Source organism: Hippoglossus hippoglossus, chromosome 11, assembly GCF_009819705.1.
Source record: "Hippoglossus hippoglossus isolate fHipHip1 chromosome 11, fHipHip1.pri, whole genome shotgun sequence".
NCBI lineage: Eukaryota > Metazoa > Chordata > Actinopteri > Pleuronectiformes > Pleuronectidae > Hippoglossus > Hippoglossus hippoglossus.
In genome coordinates, this window is record NC_047161.1 from 1,921,790 (window position 1) to 1,940,956 (window position 19,167).

The 19,167-nt window shown below is 43.2% G+C and overlaps 1 protein-coding gene across 2 annotated transcripts in view; it reads left to right on the forward strand.

The window, feature by feature from the left end:
• Positions 1 to 16,753, forward strand: part of col11a2 (collagen, type XI, alpha 2) — a 42,286-nt gene extending 25,533 nt beyond the window's left edge. For both annotated transcript variants that reach the window (XM_034600808.1, XM_034600807.1), the window contains exons 11-66: positions 298 to 339; positions 514 to 576; positions 723 to 797; positions 1,005 to 1,091; positions 1,455 to 1,511; positions 1,700 to 1,753; positions 1,954 to 2,007; positions 2,140 to 2,193; positions 2,605 to 2,658; positions 2,832 to 2,885; positions 3,007 to 3,051; positions 3,194 to 3,247; positions 3,906 to 3,950; positions 4,089 to 4,142; positions 4,311 to 4,355; positions 4,692 to 4,745; positions 4,859 to 4,903; positions 5,122 to 5,175; positions 5,288 to 5,332; positions 5,480 to 5,533; positions 5,664 to 5,771; positions 6,244 to 6,297; positions 6,390 to 6,443; positions 6,560 to 6,604; positions 7,089 to 7,142; positions 7,291 to 7,335; positions 7,465 to 7,518; positions 7,665 to 7,718; positions 8,210 to 8,263; positions 8,464 to 8,661; positions 8,771 to 8,824; positions 9,218 to 9,325; positions 9,413 to 9,520; positions 9,678 to 9,731; positions 9,839 to 9,892; positions 10,129 to 10,236; positions 10,586 to 10,639; positions 10,742 to 10,795; positions 11,070 to 11,123; positions 11,228 to 11,281; positions 11,369 to 11,476; positions 11,614 to 11,667; positions 11,773 to 11,826; positions 11,909 to 11,962; positions 12,307 to 12,360; positions 13,056 to 13,163; positions 13,421 to 13,474; positions 13,635 to 13,796; positions 13,896 to 13,949; positions 14,095 to 14,130; positions 14,221 to 14,274; positions 14,375 to 14,660; positions 14,844 to 14,956; positions 15,356 to 15,424; positions 15,536 to 15,772; positions 16,004 to 16,753. In XM_034600808.1, coding sequence (XP_034456699.1) covers positions 298 to 339; positions 514 to 576; positions 723 to 797; positions 1,005 to 1,091; positions 1,455 to 1,511; positions 1,700 to 1,753; positions 1,954 to 2,007; positions 2,140 to 2,193; positions 2,605 to 2,658; positions 2,832 to 2,885; positions 3,007 to 3,051; positions 3,194 to 3,247; positions 3,906 to 3,950; positions 4,089 to 4,142; positions 4,311 to 4,355; positions 4,692 to 4,745; positions 4,859 to 4,903; positions 5,122 to 5,175; positions 5,288 to 5,332; positions 5,480 to 5,533; positions 5,664 to 5,771; positions 6,244 to 6,297; positions 6,390 to 6,443; positions 6,560 to 6,604; positions 7,089 to 7,142; positions 7,291 to 7,335; positions 7,465 to 7,518; positions 7,665 to 7,718; positions 8,210 to 8,263; positions 8,464 to 8,661; positions 8,771 to 8,824; positions 9,218 to 9,325; positions 9,413 to 9,520; positions 9,678 to 9,731; positions 9,839 to 9,892; positions 10,129 to 10,236; positions 10,586 to 10,639; positions 10,742 to 10,795; positions 11,070 to 11,123; positions 11,228 to 11,281; positions 11,369 to 11,476; positions 11,614 to 11,667; positions 11,773 to 11,826; positions 11,909 to 11,962; positions 12,307 to 12,360; positions 13,056 to 13,163; positions 13,421 to 13,474; positions 13,635 to 13,796; positions 13,896 to 13,949; positions 14,095 to 14,130; positions 14,221 to 14,274; positions 14,375 to 14,660; positions 14,844 to 14,956; positions 15,356 to 15,424; positions 15,536 to 15,772; positions 16,004 to 16,150 — 4,155 coding nt within the window. In that variant the 3' untranslated portion in view covers positions 16,151 to 16,753. The remainder of the gene's footprint in view (positions 1 to 297; positions 340 to 513; positions 577 to 722; positions 798 to 1,004; positions 1,092 to 1,454; positions 1,512 to 1,699; positions 1,754 to 1,953; positions 2,008 to 2,139; positions 2,194 to 2,604; positions 2,659 to 2,831; positions 2,886 to 3,006; positions 3,052 to 3,193; positions 3,248 to 3,905; positions 3,951 to 4,088; positions 4,143 to 4,310; positions 4,356 to 4,691; positions 4,746 to 4,858; positions 4,904 to 5,121; positions 5,176 to 5,287; positions 5,333 to 5,479; positions 5,534 to 5,663; positions 5,772 to 6,243; positions 6,298 to 6,389; positions 6,444 to 6,559; positions 6,605 to 7,088; positions 7,143 to 7,290; positions 7,336 to 7,464; positions 7,519 to 7,664; positions 7,719 to 8,209; positions 8,264 to 8,463; positions 8,662 to 8,770; positions 8,825 to 9,217; positions 9,326 to 9,412; positions 9,521 to 9,677; positions 9,732 to 9,838; positions 9,893 to 10,128; positions 10,237 to 10,585; positions 10,640 to 10,741; positions 10,796 to 11,069; positions 11,124 to 11,227; positions 11,282 to 11,368; positions 11,477 to 11,613; positions 11,668 to 11,772; positions 11,827 to 11,908; positions 11,963 to 12,306; positions 12,361 to 13,055; positions 13,164 to 13,420; positions 13,475 to 13,634; positions 13,797 to 13,895; positions 13,950 to 14,094; positions 14,131 to 14,220; positions 14,275 to 14,374; positions 14,661 to 14,843; positions 14,957 to 15,355; positions 15,425 to 15,535; positions 15,773 to 16,003) is intronic.
• The last annotated feature ends 2,414 nt before the right edge of the window (positions 16,754 to 19,167 follow it).

The following is a 19,167-nucleotide window of genomic DNA, read 5'->3' on the forward strand; positions in this document are numbered from 1 at the left end:
AACAATAGTACATACAACAATCTAAGTTCATTAGATGAGGACTAACGCAGATGAAAACATAACCTCCTTGACGCAGGTGATAAACAGGATTTATCAGTGTAAATTAGAGCAGATGTCAATCATTTGTAAAAACGTTCATTAAAAGTTTATGTAAACTCCAGAGTGTACCCCCCCCCCCCCCCCCCCCCCAATCATATGTCAGCTGCCAGTGTCTCCAGAAGGACGTGTACTGCAGTGTGTGTACTTGTTTGTACTTGTTGATCCTGCATTTTATGTGTAACTTTTTGATTTTTGCAGGGCATGTTGATTGAAGGACCTCCAGGATCTGAGGGACCTGCTGTAAGTTGTTCCCTCGTTTTTTTACTTATACCTTTATATTAGATACAATCTCTTCTAGGTCAGTTCCTTCGTTCTTATTTACAGAATTAGAGTAATTTGCCTGTTGACAGTTTAACATAACATTGACATTATTTCTGGAGTGTGAGTTGAAAATCTGAACACCTCCTCTTTCAGGGTCCGACCGGCCCCCCCGGCTCCTCTGGACCTCCCGGTTCTCTTGGCGACCCTGGCGAGAGGGTGAGTGTTTCTTTATCTGAAAAGTCGGTGCACAGACAAATCCGAGACATTATTGGTCATTGAACATGAACTTTGAAAAAATAAAATGAGCTGCATCCCATCACCACCACCCGTCAAGTTCGCTGCCCCTTCTCTCCACTCCTCAGGGTCTTCCTGGTAAAGCTGGTCTGCCTGGAGCTGACGGAGTCCCTGGACCTCCTGGAACCTCTGTCATGTTGCCTGTGAGTCACCTTGAAATTCAGATTTTGATGGTTTGCTGTTTTGTTTTTTTGATTGAATCATGAAAACTGGCCACACTGGTGCCGACCACAGCTCCACATTTCAAATCTGTCTTTTCTCTTTGTTGAGGTAATTGTTCATTAGATGATTTTATTGTTAATACATTAAATTCAAATATTCCTTTAACTTTTTCCCTTTTCTCTGTGCAGTTCCGTTTTGGTCAGAGTGGAGGAGATAAGGGTCCCGCTGTTTCCGCCCAGGAGGCTCAGGCAGCGGCCATCTTGTCTCAGGCCAGGGTCAGTCGTCACTTTTACATTTCCACTGTGGATATCAGGTGTAACATGTTCTAAAACGTGCATGTTAATCTTAAAAATGTTTGTCATGGCTAAAAAGTTGTGTCAGGGGCTTATGAGTCTTCACATTAAAAGCTACTATTCAAAGCTGATTGTAAAATAATGTTAATTGGTTAATAAGTTCTGAGTAGTTCTAACAAATTTTTCAAATGATTCCGACACCACGTGAACGCACACTAACTTCGTAACATTACAGACATTTGAGCTGAAGTTCTCTTTTATTATTTAAATTGTGTGTGAATGAGATTTTCCTCCAGCAGCCATGTGCCTCTATGATCATTGATTGTGACGTGTTGTTGTCTGCAGATGGCTCTGAAAGGACCATCTGGACCAATGGGATTCACTGGACGCCCCGGACCCCTGGTATGTTACCAGTCACATATGACATATCACTTTGACATATGGTTTTGGATTTTAATCATGTAAATGGTTTCTTATTACGTGTTTTTTATTTTTATTTCTTGAATGCAACTTCGAAGGATGAAGAGTTTTGATGATGATGATGATGATGATGATGATGATGATGATGATGATGATGGTTTCTGTTTCAGGGGAACCCTGGAAGTTCTGGCCTGAAGGGAGAGGGTGGGGACCCTGGTCCTCAGGTAAAAACTCAACCTGAACTGTCACCTCACAGCAACAATCAAATCACTCAAATAATTATTTTACATCAAATCATGTGTTATTAACCCTCTCTTTCAAACTTCACTATTGTGTATGTTATTATTAAACTTATATATACATATATATATACAGTATTACCATATGACAGACATTTATCACAGTTATCTGATTCATTTGTCAGGGCCCCAGGGGACCCCATGGTTTGATGGGTCCTCCAGGCAAATCAGGAAGAAGAGTGAGTATAAAAAAAACAGTCAATTCTCTTTATTTCGTTTTTTGAATGTAAAGATTATAAATTTGAAGTCATTAACTCAGGAGCCAACACTTAACGTGTGATCACATCGTTCCTCTGCTTGTGTCCTGACAGGGCCGGGCTGGAGCCGATGGTGCCAGAGGAATGCCCGGAGAGTCTGGTTCTAAGGTAACGTCTCTGGTGTCATTCGCTAACAGACGTCACCAGATTAACAGACATGCATGGGACAGATCTCCATTCATGAAAAATTAAATCTGTCAATTCATACAAACTTGTACTTGAATTTAAATATATACATTTTTCTTTGGATGTCTTCTACATATTCTCAGTATTAAAGCAACACAATGAACCATTTTTACCTTAAAGCTGCTTGATTAGAGTTTGATGTTTCAGTGAGTGTGAACAAGGAGAAAGTTTCCTCCTTCACTCCCTGAGCGTCTGTTCTCTGTAACTCTGGTGAGTGGGTTCCATCTCCTGTGAGAAGAACTGACTGAGAGTCACAGCTTCAACTGTCAATCAGCTGTATTTCTACCTCCTGCGTTACAGTGATAATTCCTCACATGTGTGTGTCTCTCTCAGGGTGACCGTGGCTTCGATGGTCTTCCTGGTTTGCCCGGTGACAAAGGACACAGGGTGAGCATCACAACGCCACATACGCAGACTCAGACGACAGTGTGACCGCTCAGAACACGGCAACGACCTTGTCTTTGAACATGTATAAGAACGTGAATACTTGAATAATCTGTTCGTAAGCAGCGGTGAAGAGTTTTCTGATCCCTCACTCCTCAAATCGTTCATCTCCGCAGGGTGACACAGGATCCCTGGGACCCGCAGGACCTCAAGGAGAGGACGGAGAGAGGGTATGACGTGTTATGAGAAAAGAATCTGACTTGACTCCAGCGGCACCGTGTGTCACTCGGTGTCTCTTTATAATCAGCATCTTTCCGCCATTGACCTGTTGTTTATGTGTGTGGTTTCCAGGGAGACGATGGAGAGGTCGGACCCAGGGGTCTCCCAGGTGAACCAGTGAGTGTTTCCATGACAACTCTGCTGATTTTAAATTTCTCCTTATTGTCAATTTTCCCACGCAACTTATCTTGACTTCTGGGAAAATATGTGTGTGTTTCTTCACTAACGCGTCCTTGTGTGTGTGTGTGTGTGTGTGTAGGGACCTCGTGGTTTGCTCGGACCCAAGGGTCCTCCTGGAATCTCTGGACCTCCTGTGAGTGCAAAAATGTTCAAACTGCATTGTTCCACTGTTGTTTTGGCAGCGCTGTTTAACCGCTGAACATCCACAGCACCTCCCGAAACAACACTGAAAGACGGGGATGTCCAGAAATGTAAAAATGATCATGTACCGTTCCAACAGTCGCCTCAAAACACCAAGTATCACCCAGGATTCAAGCAGCCAAATCCACAGGATCCATTTGACATCCACACATTATATTTACATGTAGAGTGGTAGAGCTCTTTTGTCTCTCAATGTTTGTCTTTCACTAAACTTGTAAACCTTCAAAATCTGAACCAAATTGAGTCCTAAGTAGATTTTCAACCTACAAGGAATTTGCTCTGGTGTTTGGTGCATTAGGAAGATAGTAAGTAGAAAAATACAGGCAGAAAATAAAGCAAATTCTAATGTACAAGAGAAAAAAGTGGAAAAAAAACTATAAAATAAATTAAATGTATAAAAATGAATGTACAATATATTAAAGAAAATATGAAAATATGTGACATGCATCACAGACATGAATCTGTATAAATAGGCAGAGTTCCTCTTTGAGCAGATCTAAAGATACACATTTAGATATCAGGGTTTTCAACCTTGTGTTTTTGTTTTCTCATTGTTGACGTTGTCTTTATTTGTCCTCTCTTCCTCTCAGGGTGTGCGAGGAAACGACGGGCCCTATGGTCCCAAAGGAAACTTGGTCAGTGTCACTTCTAGTTACACTCTCAACCTTATTATTAAGCTTTTGAATCAGAAGAGAATTTGTAGCATAACTTGCTGTGATGACACCAAATCTGTGATTCTCTCTTCCTCATGTCTCCTTCTCTGTGATCTTCAGGGTCCCCAAGGAGAACCAGGACCTCCAGGTCAGCAGGGAACCCCAGGAACTCAGGTGAGACAGAGGAATCGTCGTCATTATCGAATACATGTGACTCTTTCACCACTAAGCTGTGTGACAAAGTGCAAAGACGTGCTTACACAAAGGAAACTGTCATATTAAACATGTGGATTTATTCCATTCATGACTCTGATGTTTAATTAATTTTTTTTTCTTATGCAGGGAATGGCAGGACCTCAGGGAGCCCTTGGACCTCCAGGAGAGAAAGTAAGAAAGTCGTTCTGTCCTAAAAAGATACAGGAAGTTAATGTGAACATGCTCCGCAAAGCATTGTAAAAATGTAGTGGAGTAGAAAGCACAGATCTGGCCCCTGATCAGTGCAACTACTTTACGATCTGTGTGGATGAGAGACATTATCGTCCATGTGTTGGTGGTGCTTGTCGAAGCCACTGTCTGGATGTGGAGTAGAGCTTTCTGAGATACATTTGGATTTCTGATCAGCGAACAAACTTTATCCAGATATCAGACATTTGAAGTAGATATCGTTCATGGCTTCTTCTGTCCACTAAATGATGTCACTCACCTTGTCTTCCTGTCCATCAGGGTCCCACAGGAAAACCAGGTCTGCCAGGAATGCCCGGTGCTGACGGACCTCCTGTACGTTTGTCTCTCCCTTTATCTTTTAAATAAATATAAATCTATGAATTAAGTTGAATCCACCAGCGCAGGACGTCTTTATGAAGCTTGAGCTTTCTGTCATCTCTTCTCAGGGTCACCCAGGGAAGGAGGGGCCTGCTGGCACCAAAGGAAATCATGTGGGTGTCAATCATAACACCATCACAGCATGTCACCTCCATCTGACAAACACAATTCAACAATTACATTTGACTCTAAGACTCTAAAACCGAAATAAATAGATTCAAATGCATATCCAGAGTAAAGTCTTGGTGCAGTTACTTAAATTGTGTTGTGTCTATTTTGCAAAATATTTATTGTGTTGTTAACTGGTCCTTCTTCTTTTGACCTTCTCCAGGGTCCCAACGGTCCTCAGGGTGCTATCGGCTATCCTGGCCCTCGTGGCATCAAGGTTGGTGCAGTTCATCTTTACAGAGAGCAAATACAAAATGACCTCGCAAACACAAGACTTTGGAAATTCTTTGGAGTACCATTGTCCTGATTATTGAATCCTTTGATTGCAGGGAGGACAGGGAATTCGTGGCCTGAAGGGACACAAGGGAGAGAAGGTAAGTGATACACGTCTCTCACTTTGGAAATAATGTCCCACAATGACGATTGATGCACAGTAGAAAAATGTTCCTTTCAATAACAAGGTTCATATTTTCTTTTGCTGCATGTTTATATATATTTTTTACGGTTATTTGTGTTTCTAGGGAGAAGATGGTTTCCCTGGAGTTAAAGGAGATTTTGGCTCCAAGGGAGAGAGGGTAAGATGGAGTAACCGATTGGTTCATTGGTTCGTTCATGTAACGATGAATTGATCTTTAGATATTACTCTTGCTATGTTGTGTTGATTATTTCTGACGGCTGAGCTTTTGTTCTGTGTGCTGCTGACAGGGAGAGCTTGGAGTACCAGGACCCAGAGGAGAGGACGGTCCAGAGGGGCCAAAGGGTCGTGTCGGACCCCCTGGTGAGATCGGACCACTCGGACTTGTTGGAGAGAAGGTACGACACGTTGAGCACGGACGAGATAACATGAACTGCTCTTTGCAACATGAGATCAGCTCCCGATGTTCTGAGCAGCGTCGTTTGCTGTTTAAACTGAAAATTAAGATGATATCCATTAATTTCTTACGATATTTTTCATTTCCTTTAAATCAAGGGAAGGCCTCTTTGTTATAATACGTTTGGCAAGGAAATGTCATCGTGCTGCCCTCTTGTGGTTGTTTGTACATTTGGTGAAACAGATTTTAAGATTGTACCAAAAGTATATTTGAATGAAGAATGTCCACGGCTGCCTTACACTCAGTTCATTGCATTTTAATGTGATTGTAATAAAATATCATCTCGTATTACAGAATATAATCATCATTATTGGCAGTTCTTAATACAAACTTCTGTGGAAACGTCAGTAATCTTTAAGCAAAATGGCATCTGTGTGATTCAGGTTATTAATGATGTGATCATGTGATTCCAGGGTAAACTTGGTGTACCTGGACTCCCTGGATATCCTGGAAGACAAGGACCTAAGGTGAGAGAGACACCTGGCTCGTCTATTCACTGTCTGCATCTCCGTCCTCGTCCTGGTGTAAAACTGTGCTGATGTTGATTTGGTTTGTTTAGGGATCCCTCGGATTCCCAGGTTTCCCTGGTTCAAACGGCGAGAAGGGAACAAGGGTGAGTCGGCAGTTTTTGATTAAAGCTATACAAGTTCTCACAGTGATACAGACTCTTTATCTAGACTGAAGTCTTGAGACTCTTGAGCCTGTAATTATTCTTGTTGTATTTTTCAGGGTCTTTCTGGCAAAGCAGGACCAAGAGGACAAAGAGGACCAACGGTAAATTTCACTCTTTGAACTTTTGAACGTTTTGTTTCTGCTGTGATTTGATGTGACCCAAAGTCTGTAGAAAAACATGTATGAAAAAGCAAAGTGCTTTGATCGCCCCCTGGTGGTTTGCTACAGGACAGGTCATAAACCCTGCCTCCTCCATGTTAGCATCTGGGACATGGTCTAAACAAAAATATATTTTCCCCTCGATGGTTTCTTTCATTTTAGGTCGTTCTTATCACACTGATGTATCTTCAAGTGTTCGTGTTCATAATTAGTTATCTGACAGAAACGGGTGAAGACACTGATCTCTACTGCACAGGCTCCAAATGACGTCATCGCTGCAAGATGGCAGAGTTCTTATCCGTGATATTTGGGCTTAATTTCTGGATAGTAGGAGGAAATAGAGATGTGTCATAAACTGTAGTGACAGAGAGCGTCACATTTAATTGCTCCTGACTGACGAAGGCTTTTCTCTGCTTGTGACCATCAGGGCCCCAGAGGGCAGAGAGGACCGAGGGGCGCCACCGGGAAATCAGGAGCAAAGGTTTGTCCACACCTTTCATTTTTAAATGATCTAATAATTTCACAGAAAATTATTATCTTTAGAAAATTATTCTCTATATATTTAGATGTAGAAATGAGTATTTATACATTCTGTTTATTAAGTGTCATGTTCATTTTTTATTTCCTAGGGAACCTCAGGAAGCGATGGCCCATCAGGTCCTCTCGGAGAGAGGGTAAGCTCTTCATTTTCACTCCCTGAGATCATTTCCTGTTTGTGTTGTGGGCGTCATATATAACATGTTCATAAGACTGTTTGATGACGTTATATGTTGTGATTATATCGTGTGTTGTTGTCTCACCAGGGATTGCCCGGGCCCCAGGGAGCCAACGGTTTCCCCGGACCAAAGGGACCTCCCGTAAGAAAACCCTCTAACTCCAGTTATATTTTATTGACTGTATCCGTTTGATGTGGAATCACTTGGCTGTTAATCATTCGTGTTTATAGGGAAAACTGTCTTAAAGTAGAGATAATCATTAATTGATATTTGATGTTTCCTCACAGGGACCACCAGGAAAGGATGGGCTGCCTGGACACCCTGGGCAGAGAGGAGAAGTTGTACGTTTAATATATTTATTTTTAATATTTATGGTTTATTGTCTTTTTATTGATCAATTATTCACATGTTCAAACAATTTATACAATTTCTTTTTCCTTTTAAACAGATGCAAAAATAATAGAATAGATAAATAAGGATCCCATAAAGTGTACAAGGCAGAAGGATATGTCTATATACAATTAATCCATATTATAGATTTCTGGTATCTGTCCAATGTTGACATCATGTATTCCCTCTACAATTTCTTAACACACAAAACACAAAAGTTTATTTATTTTTATGCTCCTCTACCTGTAACCTGATAACTCTCGTCCCTGTGTTTTACTTTTTACTTCCATTTGCAGACATTTTGATAAGAAAATGAGGCAGGTTGGTTTTAAGAGAAATCAGGGGGAAATAAATATGCACCTGACACACTTTCCTTATATCTAATCCAAGCAAAGACTTCACGGTCACAGTAATCTCTAATAACTGAGTTTATCTCCTGCAGGGTTTCCAAGGTAAGATGGGTCCACCTGGGCCTCCTGGAGTCGTTGGACCTCAGGTGAGTTACATAAACTCAGTTCACAAGTTTGTAATACGACAAATCAGCTGGTTTTCAACACAACACCACAACCTGTTCCTCTTTTTGTTTTTTCTTTTTCTCTACACAACCTATCAATTCCCTTTGTTTCCTCTTTCCTCTGCCAACATCCTCGTCTCCTCTCTTTCTCTCCATCTCCATCTGTTTCTCCGTCCTCCCAGGGTCCATCAGGAGAGACGGGCCCCTTGGGCGAGCGCGGCCATCCCGGACCCCCGGGTCCACCTGGAGAGCAGGGACTTTCTGGTCCCTCAGGAAAGGAGGGCACCAAGGGAGACTCTGGACCCCCAGGAGGCCCCGGAAAAGATGGGCCCTCAGGACTGAGAGGCTTCCCCGGTGAGAGAGGACTTCCTGGAACCCCTGTGAGTATGACCTAAACAAAAGTAAACACAGTGTAGATTATCAGGCTGATACTTAAGATAAGATCAATAATTTGACTTATGCCTAAAACATTTTTGTCTTTTTTTGCAGGGAGGTGGAGGACTGAAGGGAAGTGAAGGACCTGCCGGACCTCCTGGACCTGCTGTAAGTCTCAAACCCAATGAACGATTCATTCTCAAAATTAGAACATCACTCAGTAGAGTTCTTACGTGATTCCCAGATCTGCCTGTTTTTACAAAGTTCTTTCTTGGCCCATGTCACATCCTCGTTTCGTGGAAATCTGTTCTGTAGTTTTTGCGTAATCGTAACAAATGGACTGAGGTGAAAACATAAATATCTCAAGACACAGACACACAACTAGTTCTATCTGACTTGGATCAGCATCAACCTTTGTGTTTGTTTCTGCCTATAAATCTCTATTTTTTCAAATGTTTGAATATTTCATGATCAAATCATTTCACAGTAACAGTTTGACACTGTACTTCTGTAAAGAGAATCATTAACAACGTCTGTCTTTATGATGCTGTACCTTTGCAGGGGTCTCCTGGTGAGAGGGGACAAGCTGGTACTGCTGGACCTGTAGGACCTCCTGGCAGACCAGGCCCTCAGGGGCCACCTGGACCCTCTGGAGAGAAGGGAGTTCCTGTGAGTACTCTGGAGAGTTTTCACTTTCTCCATCCAGCTTAAGAAACAAAAACATCAACTCTTAATGCTGCTCTTTCTCCTGTTAAGGGCGAGAAAGGACCTATTGGATCGGCAGGTCGTGACGGAGTGCAGGGCCCCGTGGGTCTGCCTGGCCCTGCCGGACCACCTGGAGTACCCGGAGAGGACGGAGACAAGGTCAGTAACTCGAAGAAGCAGCCATCCCTTTCAAAGCGTCCTTTTCAAAAGTCCGGTGGGGCTCAGTGTGGTTGCACAGTCGTGTGCGTCCACCCTGTCAGTATCAGCGCTTTGTTTCAAACTCTGCAGTGACGTGGATGTTTCCTTGTCGTTTCAGGGTGAGGTTGGAGAGCATGGTCAGAAGGGCGCCAAGGGAGGAAAGGGAGAACACGTGAGTAACGGAAATCAAACTGTTGGACGTATTTGCAATGGAAATAATCTGAATTAAATTTGTGAATGAAGTTGTTGGTTTGCTCACTGTTTTTTTTCTTTTGGCAGGGTCCTCCTGGTCCCCCTGGGCCGATGGGTCCCGTCGGTCAGCCTGGTCCTGCTGTAAGTTCAACTCTTTGACAGACAGTTTGCAGAACCAGTTGTTTGTTCCTGGTTGTGTACGGGCACTAAAAACCTGATAGAGAGCTTAACAAATAGGGAAATGTTCTCGTAAAGATACTTCACAGAACAGTCCTGCAAACATGACAGTTCAGACATCAAAGATTTCATCACTGGCTGAGTTTCAACAAACTTGTCATCACCATGTCTTTATTTCTGTTTGTCTCTCTGTGCTGCAGGGAGCTGATGGAGAGCTGGGACCCAGGGGCCAGCAGGGGCCTTTTGGAGCCAAAGGTGACGAAGGATCCAGAGGATTCCCAGGAGCCCCAGGACCCATCGGACTGCAGGTAAAAATATCTTTATTAAATTATTACACACATCATTTTCTTACCACCAGCCTTCTCCTGACGTGTTTTGACCTCATGGTTGTTTAGTTTCGTCTCAACATCTTGATTCTGTTTAATCAACATACAGCTTTTTAATATTGTCTTTACCTGCTGTTTATATATAATTTTCATTTTAATGCTGCTTTTATGTGAAACACTTTTTGCTGCATCTTCTGAATGACGTGTGCCATAAAAATAAAGTTTATTCTTATTATTATTATTATTGAATATTAACATGACGTTTTGAGCTCCTGTGCTAAGTTGCTAAATCAAACTGGTTCTTTGTGTAACTGTTGCCTTCGTCCTGCAGGGATTGCCGGGACCATCAGGTGAGAAGGGAGAGACGGGAGACGTTGGACCTCTGGTGAGTTTCAGAAATACATTGTTACCATGACGCCCAGTTCAGTGACTCCTTTTTACACTGATAAAATTCATAAATGATGATAAAACCTGTTTGTTTTTCCAGGGTCCTCCAGGCCCTCCAGGACCCCGCGGCCCTGCTGGACCCAACGGTGCTGATGTGAGTGTTTCTGTAGAACTGTTAGTGCACTGATGCAGCACCGACTGTGAGTGGTAACGTTTTAAATGAGACTAAAAGAGTGAAATTCTGTACGAAATCCCACAACATCGCTGTGGTTTCTTTTTGAGATTGAATCAAGTAAAATTTATGCAGGTAGACTTGTAGACTACATAAGTAAAAAAGTAAAATAGCTCTTTTTTGGGTGATAACAACCGTTTTGACCGACATGACCAAACTTTTTTTTGTTTGAAATGTCTTTGTATGTGTTTTTCAGGGTCCTCAAGGTCCTCCTGGTGGTTTGGGTAACCCTGGAGCCATTGGAGAGAAGGTTCGGAGATTAAAGTGATATTTCAGCATGGAAATAAAAGAAAGGGAAAACTGAATTCAATCAACTTGTGTCGTGAACTAATAGAAGCTCTGTTTGTCCTGCAGGGAGAGTCTGGTGAGACTGGACCACCTGGAATTGGCGGAGAACCTGGAAAGAAGGTGAGTGTGATTGTCTTTAGACATCAGGAGTCTGAACCTTCACTGACCTTCAGGAGCATCTGTTAATAACATGTCCTCCTGCCGCAGGGTCCTCGTGGAGAGCGCGGAGAGAAGGGAGAGGGCGGACAATCTGGAACTGCTGGACCTGCTGGAGGACGAGGACGACCTGGAGACGACGGACCCAAAGGAAACCCGGTAAGACACCCACAGAGAGACGAGCACCAACAAACACACACACAGTGACATCGGTTCACAGATCGATGACTGTTGACTTCTCTGCAGAACGAACATGTGAATTCCTCTTTAAATGTCCTCTTTCTCTTTAACCTCAGGGTCCTGTTGGTTTCCCTGGTGATCCCGGACCGCCTGGTGAGCTGGGACCCAGAGTGAGTATCTTTTTTTTAATAATTAATATTATCATATTCAAGTAATGTTTTCTGTGGCTGCACATGTCGTCTCTAAAACCTTAACTCTGCTCTGATTTACTTCAGGGTCAAGATGGCGCCAAGGGAGAGAGAGGAGAAGATGGCGAAGCTGGAGAATCTGTAAGTCAAAGACGCAGTAATGCAGACATGTGAATGAAGTATTTAAAAAAGCCTGATTCATTCTCTCTGCCTCTTACTGCAGGGCTCCCCTGGACCTCCTGGTGAGAACGGATCTACCGGCCCCCTAGGAAAGAGGGTAAGGTCACCGTCCTCATCTGGCACTACTTCCACATATACGTCACATCAGCCGTCTAAATGCATCCTCCGATTTAGCTTCTTCTCTGCAGTGTAGTAGATCAAATCAGCTGAATGTTGCAGCGTAAAACCTGTTCTGTTTTTACTCTGGCAGGTGAAATGAGAGGAAATGTTTTATTTGACAAATATTCGTTTTGCATCATCAGTGCAGCAGTTATTCAGGAGGTAGTTAATCAGAAGTGCAGACAGTGACGTTGTTTTAAGTTTGGATTCCCCGTTTTGGATATTTGTTGTGCCGACATAATGCTCTGACCTTGTAGTGATCCTTCTCACTTCACTTCACAGGGTCCTGCTGGAACGAGAGGACCAGAGGGACGTCAGGGAGAGAAGGGAACCAAGGTGAGTTTTCTTAGCTCCCTGTGGTTCTAAACTCAAAGCAGACAGTTCAACCAATACTTCATGATTTCTGTGGGGTCTTAAGGAGTCTAAAAATGTAATAATCTGAATTTTAGGCCTTGAAAAGTCTTGAATATGTCAAATTATAGGTCTTGAACACATTTAGGTTGGTCTTAATGTTCATTTAAGGCTATTTCTGTCTTTTTAAGATAAATATTGTGGCGGATTGTAATGTGTTGTAGTTCTTTCTCAATGCTACAGACATTAATATGCAGTAATAAAAATACAAACAAGAACAACATGCAACTGATAACTGGTCGTCCACAAGCCCTCCGATCACTCGGCTTGTCTGTTTGAGACACTTTGATACTGTCTCTGTAGTCTGAGAGATAATGTTCATGTTCTATTTATGCGGAAGTGAACGGAACTTTAGGACTCTGATATTTATTTCTGTCACGTAACATAAATCTTACATTTTATTCACTATGGTCTTAAAAGGTCTGCAGAACCTGCAGGAGCCCTGCACTCAGATAGTGAGGATAATTGTTGTAATGAATCATTTCCATTACTTTACAGTACAAACTCCTTTTATTCTCAATAATCTGAGTTTATGTTTCTGTCAGTGGCAAATTGTAAAACTTTATCACATAATTAATCAAAAACATTTGAATCCTGTTTCTCCTCATCGTCATTCACAGGGAGACTCAGGTGCTGTTGGCCCACCAGGAAAAACCGGCCCCGTTGGCCCCCAGGGGCCAGCAGGAAAACCAGGAACAGAAGGTCTCCGAGGACTCCCAGGATCAGTGGTAAAATAATAATACATTTTATTTCATGGTGCCTTTATAGACATAATTATACACATCAACACATGAATAATTAAAATAAAACCAAGAGTTAAAATCAGATTAGGAGACAAAGACATATGTGACACAAGAGTGACGAGGAGTAACACAAAGCTTTTGAATTATTTTTCTATTTGTTAATGCAGCAGATAAATAATACAATATTCAGCTTGTGTGTTCGACGTGTGTTTGATGGTGTTATTGATGAATCTGTGTTTCAGGGGGAACAAGGATCTCCAGGACTTGCTGGACAGAAAGGTCCACCTGGACCCCTGGTGAGATAACATCACCTTTTCTTTTTCATGTATTCTTTTACTCAGCAGCTTATTCCTCCTGCTCCCTTATCCTTCAATCATCCACCTGTCCTCCTCCATCTCTCTCCACATGTTCACATCTTCTTCTTCTCTCCCTTCTCTTCTCATCCTCCTCCTGCAGGGACCTCCTGGTTTGCCAGGTCTGCGTGGAGACCCCGGTGCAAAGGGAGAGAAGGGACACCCAGGTCTTATCGGCCTCATCGGACCCCCAGGCGAGCAGGGAGAGAAGGGAGACCGAGGTCATTCCGGGCCTCAGGGATCCTCCGGAACCAAAGGAGAGACTGTGAGTCCTGCAACCTCTGTCACATGTCAGACTCGTCTGCTGTCAGTCACATTCATGTCGAGATTCCTGTGTATTTTCATGTCTCATATGTTGTTCTAGGGAATGACCGGAGGCTCCGGACCCCTCGGCCCTGCTGGTCCTCCTGGTCTGCCTGTGAGTGAACTTCGATACACTGCCCCACTTCCCTCTTCCTCTGGATCCCATCATGTTTTTCAGCTTCATGCTAAATATTTAAAATGGTAAAACAAAGGAGGATGATCACCATTGAAATACAACTAAAGCCTCGTATCTTTTCCAGGGTCCTCAAGGTATCAAGGGAGCTAAGGGTTCTTCTGTGAGTATATTTTAAAAGCCACAATGTGATTGACATTGTTCATGAATAATTCACCGACTTTGATTTAATGCTATAATGCTTTTCTTCCAGGGAGGAGCTGGTCCAAAGGGAGAAAAGGGTGTACAGGGACCTCCTGGATCTCCTGTGAGTGATTCTTTGTGAAAATGTCAGGATTTATCATTTGAATTCCTCTACGCTCACTCTTGCACCTCATTGATGATTCCATTGTAAACTTGCTTGCCAGGGCCCACCAGGCGAGGTCATTCAGCCCCTGCCCATCCAGAGGAGTCCCAAGTCCAAGCGCTCCATCGACGCCAGCCAGCTGCTCCCCGAGTCCGACCCCGACATGCCTGCGTCTGACGCCGCTGGCACTGAGTTCCTGATGGGCAGTGAAGGCATGGAGGAGATCTTCGGCTCGCTCAACTCACTTCGCCAGGAGATCGAGACCATGCGTTTCCCTCTGGGCACCCAGGACAGCCCTGCCCGCACCTGCCAGGACCTGCACCTCAGCCAGCCAGACCTCAAAGACGGTAACGGACTCAACCCAGAAATGTACCGTCATGAAGATGAGGCTGATCCCTTCATTGATTCATGCAAATTACAGACAACAACCAAGAACATAAACTGAAAGAACTAATACATAAAAAGGGGAAATTAAAATTTCAATAAAAACTAATGTTCCCACCTTGCTTTGTCTCTGTCTCCCTCTGCAGGAGAGTACTGGATCGACCCCAACCAGGGCTGCTCCAGAGACTCCTTCAAGGTCTTCTGTAATTTCACCAACGGAGCAGAGACGTGTCTGTATCCCAGCAAGACCATCAACACGGTCAGTCCAACAAATCAGCAGCAAAATAAATCTATTAAATCTAACATTTCAGGGTTAGAACTGGATAACTGAATCGGGTTTGCAGCTTCTGATTTCCCACTTTGACGATGATAATTTCACTCGGTAGAGCTGATACCTGCGCCAAGGCCCAACTGTCCCCTTCACTTCAATCAGGCCGCAGCACATCACACACACAGATACCAGTCCCATTAATGTGCCGGTTTTTATCGAATCGGATTCGGATCCACATCACATCCCTCCACCAGGGGTGAAAACATAACCTCCTTGGCTGAGATCATAACCTGATGAGATGTTGGTTCAGAAAGTTGTTTTTAGTTATTGGTGCAAAAATCCACATATCAAACTAAACCCATGTGACTTGGACATTTGTGTTTGCAGGTGAAGATGAGCTCCTGGGACAAGGAGACTCCAGGATCCTGGTACAGTCAGTTCTCCACTGGTACTAAGGTTAGAACCCCCGACACTTTGAGTTTATTTTTAGTCCATTCTACTTAAATATTTTCTCACTTTATGTTTATTCTGCATATTTTTCCTCCCGCTCTTTCCTCGTCCTCGTAGTTCTCCTACGTGGACTCTAACGGCGAGCGGGTGGGTGTGGTCCAGCTGGGCTTCCTGCGTCTCCTGAGTGTCCAGGCCCACCAGAACGTCACGTACCACTGCCACCGCTCCGTGGCCTGGGCCGACCAGAGCGCCAATAACAACTACGACCGGGCGCTGCACCTGAAGGGCGCCAACGAGGAGGAGCTGAGCTACGAGACCAACCCTTACATCAAAGCCTTGATCGACGGCTGTTCTGTGAGTTCACACACACACACACACTGATTCTGTCACAGGCTATTGAGACATGACGGCTCCACTAAAAGTGAAGCCAAAACCTCTACCTCGCCTCCTGGTGGCTGGCTGCAGTATAGGTCATTAACCGAGCCTCCTTCATGTGACATGAACCAAACTAAAAAGTAAAAGTAAAATCCTTTGTTCACATTCTGATTTCTGACATGTGTCTCGTCTCTGTGTCGCCCCCTGCAGTATCGTAAGGGCTTTGACAGGACAGTCCTGGAGATCAACACACCACAGGTGGAGCATCTCCCTCTGCTGGACATCAAGGTGTCAGACTTTGGGGAGAGCAACCAGCAGTTTGGATTTGAAGTGGGACCTGTTTGTTTCCAAGGCTAAAAACACACATACACACACACAAACACACCATGCAGACGTACACATACATGCACTTAGAGACACAGTTATATATAAAAACACACACGCCCAGTAATTTGTAAATTAACTTGTAAATGATATGAAACACACACAGACACACACACACACACACACACAGATGCTGTTGTGAGACACACTCACGTACGTGCCTGGGGAAAGCAACATCCTCCCAACAAATAATGGACGTCAAAATAAAAAGTAAAGAGGAGAGAAATAAAATAAAAAACTTGTGAAGAGGAGACCATCGCACACGTCGGCGAGAAAGGAAGAAAAACCCGGAGAGAGTAAAACAGTGTTTTCTTTCCCAGCAGCGACGGGGGCCGGCATGAGGCCTGTCGGCAACTTGTCTCCGATCGCCCTCTCACTCGTCTCTCCTTCCCGCTGTCTCTCTCTCTTTTTTTTTTCGCCCCCCCACTCACCTCACCTGCTCTACCTCCCCCCTCCTCCTCCTCCCCCCCGCCACAAAAAGGGTCACGTTTAGACATCATTTTGATTTTTGTACAAACACATCCACACTGCGAGCAGCGTGTTTGACGGTCGCTCTCTTCGTGTCGTGGTTCCTGGTTTTGTCGTTTATTCTGTTCATAATGAGAATTGAACGTTTTTTCGAAATCAACTTCTTTGCATTTGCAAACCGGAACCTTCTGCTCGTGAACCAAGACTCAGATCTGAAACCCTCTGACGGGACAAGGGCGGCCGGTGCCACCTCTAACGTCTCCGGTCGTCTCGTCCTGCAGTGACCTGTCAATCACGTTGCTCACATTGTGACTCTCAGCTTTTACGCTCTCACGACAAAATGAACCAAAGAATTAACGCCACCAGTTTCCACCCAGAGTAAAAAGAGGGAACCAGCAGCTTCTGTTTTTGTTTAAACTGCCACCGAGTGAATCTGTTGCTGTTTTCCACTCAGTTTGATTAGAAATGTGATTCACAGCTCAAACTGATGATTAGAGTGAAGAGGAATCTTTCTGGTGTGATGCAGTGAGGTCAACGTGAGGACGCAGGATTTGTTCTTTAATTAACTGGACCCTCTGTCCTCGGCCCTGAGAGCAGCAGAAACTGAATTTGTTTACAATCCGTGTTCAGATGTGTCGATACCTAAAGAGCAGTGAATTTTAAAGCCATCGTTTTGATAAACCTGACGCTGTTGTACTTGCCTGTTAGTGTTGTCTTCTTAAAAGGGCTGATTCTTCACCGTCTGGACACTTTGATGATTGTTTTCCATCCAGAAGACATTTTCTCACTTTTGCAGCACAGAACATCATCAGGGTTTAAACATGTCACCGGGATTTGAACGTTCCCTCCTTCTCTCTTTTATTTACCTGCAGCAGTGAATAAAATACAAGCTTTACTGAAAGAAGCTAATTGTGGCAAGGAGCTAATTATACCAAAGTTTGAGTATTCACTACGAGTCCTCCATCGTCTTTAGTCTCTTTTAAGATTTCATGAAGCTTCTTACTGGGGAAAATGTGCATTACATTCCATTTGTACAGAAATAGTGATATTCTATTGTATTTATTTAAAACAAACAGGGTGCTTTGAGATTTAAAAAAGAAACAAGAACCTCCAGATATTCCAGTCAAATCTGGTATATTTCATTTGTATTTATTTCCTGTAGCTGACGCTTGAAGGTCAAGTGACGCGTACATGTCGAACTCACTGCCAGCCTGAGTTACGGTGCTTCTGTTCTCGCCCTGTCCAAACTCCTTGTGTACAACCAAACAATCTGTGGCCATATTTTATTGTAATATCCCTTTTTTAGTGTTTTCATCAACTGTACTGTGCTGTTCAATTTTGCTTCCACTGTAATGATTAAATGGTGACTCTCCAGTTCTGTCACACTTCCTTGTCGTTGCTACTTGACCTTTGTTTGGGGTTTTTTTGGTTTCGGGCTCAGGTTCTTGCTTCGCCGAGCTTTAATAGGCAGATACAGTTTGATTAGTCCTTAATTAATTAATTGATCCTGAAGTTTCTGTGTGAGACCACAGCGAGAAGGAGAAAGGTTGTGAGAGGGAGGGGGCAACTCTGTCAGCACCACGGGAGTAAACCTGAATCAGATTATTGTTTGTAAGAATAAAGTGGCTGAGGGGCGATATCATACTAAGGGTCTGGATTTATTTGTTTTTTTAATGTGTTTGTTTTTTGAAGTATAACAGGGAAATGGGGCGGGTTGGCCAAAGCTTAAAAATAAAGAAATCTGTCCTCAAGATTCTCCGGAGAGAACGACCTCGACTCTTTTTTGTTTTTATTGTGTTGAGGACAAACAACATTAAATGAAAATGGTGCTGAAAAGGGAAAAAAGTATTATTTTGAAATGTGTGTAAGTAATTTTTTTTCAAAATTCCTGTTTCTGTAATATATAATCTTTTTAAAAAGAGCTGCTTGACTCTTGTTTTTCTTCTCGTCAGTACGTTGTCTTACTGCAGATGGCCCCAAGGCTGCGCTGTTTCTCATTTGGATAGGATGTGGATGTATTGGCTAATAATCATTATTTTACATTGATAATTAATGCAAATTTTAAATACGCAGTTTCCTTTCTGTTGTTCTTCTATTATAAAAAAACTGTTTGTGCCAAACTTGAAAAAGATACTGTTAGCGTGTGGTTAGCGTGTTAGCCTCCAGCTGTGTCACCGTAGAGATGCTCATGAATCAAATCTTTGTTTTGAGGTGATTTTAGACGATTTTACCTAAAATGTTTTTTAGGATTATTTATTTTATCCACTTGATAGTTTGCAACAGTAACTCAACACCAAAAAAAGACCTTGACATTTGCAGATTTCCAACTTTTATTTTTGCCGTTTTCATTTGAATCGTGGTTTGGTTGTGAGATTTGTGTTTCTACTGGCTTCGCACTAGCCATTAAAACAGCGACCTCTTGTGGCCAGTTTCAGCTTCTCCTCCAGCGGATTTCTGATCAGTTTCTCTGAACCGGAGACGGTGATTAACTTTACAGATTCAAATTAAAACCACAACACGAC